This window comes from Entelurus aequoreus, linkage group LG07 (assembly GCF_033978785.1).
Source record: "Entelurus aequoreus isolate RoL-2023_Sb linkage group LG07, RoL_Eaeq_v1.1, whole genome shotgun sequence".
Classification (NCBI taxonomy): domain Eukaryota; kingdom Metazoa; phylum Chordata; class Actinopteri; order Syngnathiformes; family Syngnathidae; genus Entelurus; species Entelurus aequoreus.
This window is the reverse complement of record NC_084737.1, coordinates 39383178-39392187: the sequence shown is the minus strand read 5'-3', so window position 1 is coordinate 39392187 and position 9010 is coordinate 39383178. Positions and strand designations below refer to the sequence as shown.

Below are 9010 nucleotides of genomic sequence, written 5' to 3'. Positions count from 1 at the left end.
CAGCCGAAGGCAGGGGTTTGGCGGTCCGATCCTCGGCTACATAAGCTAGCTCTTGGGACGTGGAATGTCACCTCGAGCTAGTGCGCGAGGTGGAGAAGTTCCGGCTGGAAATAGTCGGACTCACTTCGACGCACAGTAAGGGCTCTGGAACCAGTTCTCCACATCGAGAGGAGCCAGGTGAGGTGGTTCGGGCATCTGGTCAGGATGCCAACCGAACGCCTCCCTAGGGAGGTGTTTAGGGCATGTCCGACCGGTAGGAGGCCACGGGGAAGACCCAGGACACGTTGGGGGGACTACGTCTCCTGGCTGGCCTGGGAACGCCTCGGGATCCCCCGGGAAGAGCTGGACGAAGTGGCTGGGGAGAGGAAAGTCTGGGCTTCCCTGCTTAGGCTGCTGCCCCCGTGACCCGGCCTCGGATAAGCGGAAGAAGATGGATGGATGGATGGATGGATGGATGGATGGCATAATAAATAGTGAAGTAAGTTTTATTTCATATAGTGAGATGAATAACATTATTATCATGGTTCTTCTTCTTTGTACTTTGTAAGCACTATTAATTTGAACAACCTCTTAAACTGGATCATATTAGTACATTGTTTGATTTCTTTGCTTAATACGTTCCATAATTGAATTCCACATACTGATATAATAAAGGTCTTAAATGTTGTACGTGCATACAAATGTTTTAAGTTACATTTTCCTCTGAGGTTATATTTCTTTTCCTTTGTTGAGAAGAATTGTTGTACATTCTTGGGTAGCAGATTATAGTTTGCTTTGTGTATAATTGTAGTCATCTCAGGGCGTTCAATCGTTTGCAACTGGACTGCTTGGTTTGTCTTGGAAGACGTTTTGCCGCTCATCCGAGTAGGTTTGATTAGTTTGTGCTCATGAACTTAGATTGGTCAGATCTAGTCATTTTAGCAGTTTGCAAATTCACTATATCGTTGAATTTCAATATTTTTGATACAATAAATGAAGGGTTTGAATGTTCTCTATATCCAACATTATGATTATTATAACTGATCGTTTTTCTAACACGGTTAGTGAATGAAGTGTACTTTGTACGTATTTCACCACATTTCTGCACAATAACTCAGATATGGTAACACTAGCAAGTAGTAGAGAATATGGAGGTACACATTTATGGTACAATACATATTGTGCTTTATTCATTATTGATGTATTTCTTGCCACTTTATGTTGTATATTTTTTTATATAAGATTTCCAGTTCATTTTATCATCAATCATTACACCTAAAAATTTGATTTCATTTACTCTTTCAGTGTCTACTCCGTCTATTTCTATTTGTGTTTGACTTTCTCTTCTACTGTTAACAAATAGCATTATTTCAGTTTTACTGAGATTCAAAGATAGTTTTTTTTTGTCAACCATCTTTTTAATTTGTTCATTTCTTGTTATTATTTGTATTAGCTTCTGTTGTGTCATTAGCAAATAATATACATTTTAAGAAACTATCCAGTAACAAACGTGTCCGCATCATTAAACTTACTGCGTAATGACCTTAATCTAATAATTATTGTGACCACTAGGTGTCGCCAAAAACATATTAGCACTGAACTACACAAGTATAAATCTGTCATAAAGTTAGTGTTTTTATACCTGCCATTGATCAAGACTTTTCTAACATTTCACACTACAAAATAATAAAAGTACTATATGTACTATGATTAGTGTTGATATTGTATCGATTAATATTGGTATCGCATCGGAAGTGAAAAAGTTATATCGGTACACCCCTAGTTTTAAACTAGTTTGACAATTCCTTGTATCATTTCAGCTATGAGAAACATACATTCAACTATTAAAAATGCAGACAAGTTCATAATTTCGTAAGTTTATGAATAATTTTGGCTTAACTACAGTGAAGTACTGCTAAATTGTATCGGTCCTAATCCAAAATGCAGATGTGGAAGTGTACTAAACACTTAGGTACTTGACATGTGGAAGTGTTAAGAAGGTACTCTGCATCAGTTCAGCTTCATTAGCAACTTGATTATTGCAGAGTCAATGCTAAAGGATCGATGTAAGGTGGTAAATATGCTGTGGTAATGTAGTAGATACTGCTGTTCTCAGAAAAACATCCATATCTGACATCTGATGATGTTTTCTTAAGCAAACATCTTTTGATTGGCTGCTTTGTAACTAAAAAAAACATAATGTACCCTTTTTAACTCTGGATACATGATGGGCAAGTAGCTAATGGACACAAGAGAAGGGTTGAATATTCCCAAGTAGGCTGCAGGCGCAGTGTCAGGTAAGTGCATACTTGCCAACCCTCCCAAATTTTCCGGGAGACTCACGAATTTCAGTGCCTCTCCCGACTATCTCCCGGGACAACCATTCTCCCGAATTTCTCCCAATTTCCAGCCGGACCTGAGTGAGGACAGCCTGTCGTCACGTCCACTTTTCCTCTATACAAACAGCGTGCCGGTCCAGTCACGTTATAACATCTACGGCTTTTGGAGCTCAGTGCGCAACTGCACACACAACAAGAAGGAGACTATTATATATGTCTCCATTATCCATAGGTTTATCTGTAACCCATAAAGTAGGCAGGCACGGAGCTATTTCTCAGCGTGTGTTTATTCCAGCCGGCACGTTAATACACTGACACACAACATCCGGATTCCCATCATGCATTGCTTCAAAACTACGGCAAGTAGTAATGTCCAAAAAAAGATAGTGACAGAGAATAGAACGAGGATGGACAATTCAACCCTAAACTCACTTCTTTCCTGCAAATTAAATTTCACAGATGCTGCCCATACCTATGCTCCTTCAAAGGCTGTGCTACTGGCTGCAAAGCATTGCACTTTCAAATACAACAATGAGTAGAGGAGTGTTATGTGTGTGTATATGTGTAAATAAATGACCCCCCCCCCCCTTAACCTCACCCCCCAATCTCCCGAATTCGGAGGTCTCAAGGTTGGCAAGTATGGGTAAGTGAGAGTCTGCAGGCGCAGTGTCAGGTAAGTGAGAGTCTGCAGGTGCAGTGTCAGGTAAGTGAGAGGGTTGGTCAGAGAAGAAGAAAAGACATGATGCTTGCTTCTTGATGTTGGTGGTTCTCAAAGCGAAACAAATGGGACACTGAGGAGGAGGAGGAGGAGGAGAAGGAGAAGGGAGGAGGAAGAAGAGGGTGAGAGAGCGTTTGGGTGTGTAGGTCAAGCAGGGGCCACCTGGCTGGAGGCGATGGATGAAGTCTGGGTTTTAGACACGGCACTGGCGGTGACATCGTCGTCTCCAAAGGGGTTCTTGCCACAGCACACTGTGGTAATCATGCAGTTTCTAAACTGGAGGATGACAAAAGAAAAGGAGTCGTGAAAGACATGTTTGGATTGGAACTAACCACATCCAGCAGATGGCACGGTGCTGAAAAACATCTGGAATGAATACATATAAATAAATAAAATGTTTACTTTACATTACACATAACAAACAGTGTTTCACAAATGTAGCCTAGAATTACCAAAGGACAATGATGGGCTACAGTTTATACCACGTTTTATGTTTTTTTTTAAATACTACATATTTGATTTAACATGGTTATATTGGGGACAGGCGGTAGAAATGGATGGATGGATACTATGATTGTTTTTATACATTTAAAACATCCTTGTGGTCTACAGAACATGTAATAGTGGTTCTTTGGTCAACATTTTGCATAGATTATGTTTTACAGACCTTCTTCAAGGCGCTTTCTGACTGTTTTTTACAGGATGCAACGTTCTGTGGGCGGTCTTGTTTACGTGCCTCCACTTGGACTGCGTCTTCTCCTCATCAGCCATGTTGTAGTTTTAAGAGCTTCCATACGGAGTCTACTGACAGATACAAGTAAGAACTATTCTCTACTTTGTATTAGAAATGGCAACAGCTTAAGATGCATGTGCCTGAATGAGTCAGTCTGCCCCACAACAAAAGGGGAAAAGAAGGAGCTTATTGACTACAACGATGGAGTACAATGGCCACCTCACGCAAAGCTCTTTGGGTCAAACTTAACAGTATATGGTGATGGCAACGGATGTTACCAATGAGAAAAACATCACAAATTGGGCAAATTCCAAACAGCTCGTTTTGAGGAAGTAAAAAAGAAAGCAAGATTGTTTTATAAATATGTCCACAATGTCTCCACGGTTTGATTTCAAATTTCCGGGACTCATGCAGATTCTAAATACACAAAAACAGACACCAATAGGTGTGATTTTGCATAATAGGTCCCCTTTAAATGAATGCACTACATATCTGAATACACACTTTTTACATTGGACATTGAATAACTCCACTTGACAGTTTTCTTGTTCTCAGTACCGCCAATGTGCTTTGAATTTTTGCTGTTTTTTAATGAATACTTTACGTTGGATTTCCATAGGAGGTTTGAGGTTAAAGGCTTGAAGTGATATTTATGTAGCTTGTTTTGTATTTTCATTCAGTGATGAAATATGGTAAGTGAATTGTAATATTTGACACCTTTTTAAAGCCTTAGAATTGTTAAATTGGGTTCAAAATAACCCTTTTAAAAATGAGCTAGCTCATTATTCTGTGACACTATACCAGGAGTGTCAAACTCATTTTAGCTCGACGGCCCCATGGAAGAAAATATTTTTCCACCCAGACTGGTAAAATAATGCCATAATAATTAAAAAATAAAGACAACTTCAAAACTGTTTTCTTTGTCTTACTTTGGCCTAAAATAGAACGAGCACATTCCAAAAATGTACATATTACAAATTATCCATCCATTTTCTACCGCTTGTCCCTTTTGGGGTCGCGGGGGGGCTGGAGCCTAATTATCCTCTTGGCAAAACACTTTAAGTTAGTTGAAAATTCTGAGGAAAAAATTGGTGGAGTTTCAAAACACCATGAAGAACACAATTAACTTAGAACTTGTCTCAGTATATTTACAAATTCATTCAACTTCAAGCACTTCCTGATTAGCATTTTCATGTTGGCAGTTCAACATTAAAAACAAGTTTGAGCCACCCAAACCTGACACCAAAACCACCTTTACACTCCTGTAATCCAATAGAGCAGGGGTCACCAACGCGGTGCCCGCGGGCACCAGGTCGCCCGTAAGGACCAGATGAGTCGCCCGCTGGCCTGTTCTAAAAATAGCTCAAATAGCAGCACTGTAGCGGCGAACAGCTGTCTCGTCAGCTGATGCGCGAGCGCGTAACTGCGCCTGCTTGGCAACCAGCCAAACCCCACTTAATAAAATTACATTTTATTTTACAGCACATCCACATCCCTATTCACCTAGGCAACCCCAGGAAATCTATATAATTCGGCATTACTATCAGTTTACGTTCACGCGCAGGTATAACGCGGCGCACTCCCGTCTCGTCTGCTGGTAATTAGACAGCTGTGTCAAATCAAGGAGTACAATAGACGCCAGCGCAGAGTGGAGAAAGGTTTGGTTCATTACAGATAACACAGAGTTGTGCCAAAAGTGTACCAAAACCAAAAGCTGAACGGACAGCCGGTAAGATTGCACTTTATTTCTCTTTGTGGGTGTGGCGCACCTGTTGCGCTGGTGAGATGGGGGGGGAGTTGTTTGCATGTAGCGTGCTTAGTCTGGAGGCTAAATACACACGGTGTTTTGTGTAACTGTTGTTTAGTAAGGAAGTGTTGTGATTATTTGCTTAGTTTGACAAATGTTGAAGCAGTTTGCTTCATCAGGAGGGTGAAGTCGCTCAACTTAAAGTGTTGGATTTAACTGTGTTGGATCTTTGGCTGCTGGTGAGGGCGTAGAAAAGGGGCATTTTTCCACCAGTAGACAGCGTTTAAGATTGAGTGTTTCACTGCTAAATTAATAATATATTTATGTTGGATATGGATTTTAAATATGTATCTAAAATAGGTGGTTAATTGGTTAGGTATTTATGTATTTGCATATTGGGTTTTCTGCTGCATTTATCTATTGTGTTTCTGGTGTTAAATGTATTTTATATGTATCTTGGTGCATTTATGTTGAGACAATTTAATTAAAATCTGAATTAACTTAAAGGAAAAATAATAATACATTTTTTTGTACTTGTTTAATTGTTAAGTGTTTGATAGCCTAATTAATAATTGTAAATTATGGGATTGATAATTGATTGATTTTTTACAGCATGTTAATCTTGTGGTGTTTTGTCCTTAAAGGTTTTTCACCTACTAAAGAAGCTAAAGGCTACTAAAGACAGCTAAAGAAACTAAAGTCTACTAACACTGCTAAAGACTGCTAAAAAGACTAAAGAAGAAAAAAGAAGCTGTTTCTTCGTTGGAAAAACTGTTGCAAACTAAAGGAAAATAAAAGGAAAAAAGTAACTACGGTCTGGTCTTTTGAGTGAAATCCAGAAGCCACATTCAGCATTGGTACATCCCTTCAAGTGTGGGATAAGCACAGCGAAAAAAGCAAAACACTTGACAAGCACTTACTAGTGAGCTGCCTCTATTTTTTAAATGTTATTTATTTACTAGCAAGCTGGTCTTGCTTTGCTCGACATTTTTAATTCTAAGAGAGACAAAACTAAAAAAAAAATTAAAAATCCAAGAAAATATTTTAAAGACTTAGTCTTCACTAACTGACAAAGAAACAGATAACAGATTTGGTGTCCAGTTCAAAGTGTGACATGATTTATTTAAAAATTTGAGAGTTGACTTTTGTATTTTACATGAGTTATTATTTGTACAAACATGGTGCAAAGTAATTCATGATTTGTTAAAAAATGTTAGTGGCTAGCTAGTTAAAATGGGATATTGTGATTTCACAAGACTGTCTTAAAAGTGATCATTTGAAAATGTTCAATTTGAAAAATGTGCACTTAGAGAAAATATACAAATTAAGTGTTGCATATTGATATTTATCTGTTTCTATATATATTTATTGTGAGAAATCATTAAGATGATCAGTGTTTCCACAAAGATAAATATCATTAAATATTAATAATAACATAGAGCTAAAGGTAAATTGAGCAAATTGGCTATTTCTGGCAATTTATTTAAGTGTGTATCAAACTGGTAGCCCTTCGCATTAATCAGTACCCAAGAAGTAGCTCTTGGTTTCGAAAAGGTTGGTGACCCCTGCAATAGAGTAATGCTGTTGGAGGCTGAGCCGATCAGTGACCACGATACTGAACGGCGCTCTGATTGGTCTGATCTCAATACTACCATAGTATTGATATTTTTAGTTCATGTAGCCATTTTGTGTTCTTAAAAATGCTTAATTTTGCCCAAAAATACATAGAATATGCTTTAAAAACTATTTTTAAAAAAAATGACTGATAGAGCGAAGCTGCAAACTTTGAAGTGTGATTCGGTAAGGGATTACTGTATACTCATATATTCATCATACATGTCGCATACACAGCACAGTAGGCTGGTCTAAACATTTGTTTACTGCTCATATTCAATGCTCAGTTTGTGTTAAGAAGTGTGAAGGTATGTATTTATCAAATGGTAAATGGGTTATACTTGTATAGCGCTTTTCTACCTTCAAGGCACTCAAAGCGCTTTGACACTATTTCCACATTCACCCATTCACACCCTGATGGTGGGAGCTGCCATGCAAGGCCCTAACCACGACCCCATCAGGAGCAAGGGTGAAGTGTCTTGCTCAAGGACACAACGAATGTGACTAGGTTGGTAGAAGCAGGGGATCGAACCAGGAACCCTCAGGTCGCGCCACGCCGTCCCCTCAACATGTCAGTGCAATTAAACTTTTTAGTTTAGTTCTGCCTTCTTTAAAATATATTTCCTATTAAAATAACATTGTGACAACCAAGCTCGTTATGGGGTTGGTTGTCACAATGTGTCAGAATGTCTTTGACGGTTTAATACTTCTTTGTTACAATCATTTGTAAAAATGCGAAGATGCACACTTCAAGCCAACACTTGATGTGGGATGATTATTGAAAGATGTTTTTGATGATGAGCAATTCCCAGGACAGGAAAAAGTGTGACAACCAACTTCATTCGCCACTACTGCATATTAGTTTCATTTAGTTATTGTTAGTTTCATTTAGTTATTGTCTGTTTTTTTGTTTGATCCACTGGTAGCGTAACTGCAAGTAAAACATATCCAGTAAGAGAGAAAAAGAGATTAGTGTAGTGGTCCTGTTTTTTTCATTAAAAAAACTATCATCTTTTCACTCTTGTGTAGAGAAAAACAAGGTAATATTTGCTCCACATACCTGCTTATTGAGCAGGATGTAGATTACCGGGTTGTAGAGGGCAGAACTCTTGGCAAAGAATGCCGGCGCGGTCATGAACACTGGTCCAAAGGCGACTCCTTGGTTGGCGAAGATGTACCAAGCCACGCTGGCGTACGGCACCCAGCACACCAGGAAGGACATCACCATGACGATGACCATGCGAGTCACCTCTCTCTCGGCTCTCTGGGTGCTTTCAGACTCCTGCTGCTGGGCCGCAGCCTGCCCACACAAACACACAAACGTGAGATCCACATGTAAAACAAAGCCACACAATGTAGAGCTGTACTTGTTATACGTTCTGCTTACATTTTACAACACAAGTAATCGCAGGTGACTACATAAATTATGAATTTCTAGGTTATTATTCATGAAGGCATCAGGATGACACAGTGAGGCAGCTGGACTACTTGGCTCTAAGCTGCCTTCCTGGCAATCCTTTGCCCTCCTGAAGTGCTCTTGAGCCGTTAGACCCTGTCCTCTCCGTGGCGCTCCCTGCTTTCCTTAAGAAGGTGTGGGCCAATAAGAAGAAAATCGCCTGCTTGGATGGAGAAGATGTCCCATTCTGAATGTTGCGTATGGCAGGGGGGGGAACCATACCACTCGCACGGTGCAGAGCAGGCGACCGTAGCAGAAGAAGATGATGACAAGAGGGATGCTGAAATGCAGGACAAACATGTAGATGACAAATGAGGTGTTGTTGAACTCCGGGTTGGGTGTGTAGTAGTCAATGCCGCAGGAACACTGCATTCCCTCTGGGATGTACCTGCAATCACACACATAACAGTCAACAATCTCTTTT

General features: G+C 39.7%; 1 protein-coding gene across 1 annotated transcript in view; it reads right to left on the bottom strand.

Moving 5' to 3' along the window:
* Window positions 1-3024: 3024 nt before the first annotated feature.
* The window catches only part of LOC133653839 (rhodopsin-like), a 17117-nt gene continuing 11131 nt past the window's right edge, over window positions 3025-9010 (bottom strand). Inside the window, exons 4-6 of the mRNA XM_062053577.1 lie at window positions 8809-8974; window positions 8191-8430; window positions 3025-3312 (exon numbers count right to left, since the gene is read on the bottom strand). Of these exons, the coding sequence (XP_061909561.1) occupies window positions 3184-3312; window positions 8191-8430; window positions 8809-8974 (535 nt within the window). The 3' untranslated portion in view covers window positions 3025-3183. The remainder of the gene's footprint in view (window positions 3313-8190; window positions 8431-8808; window positions 8975-9010) is intronic.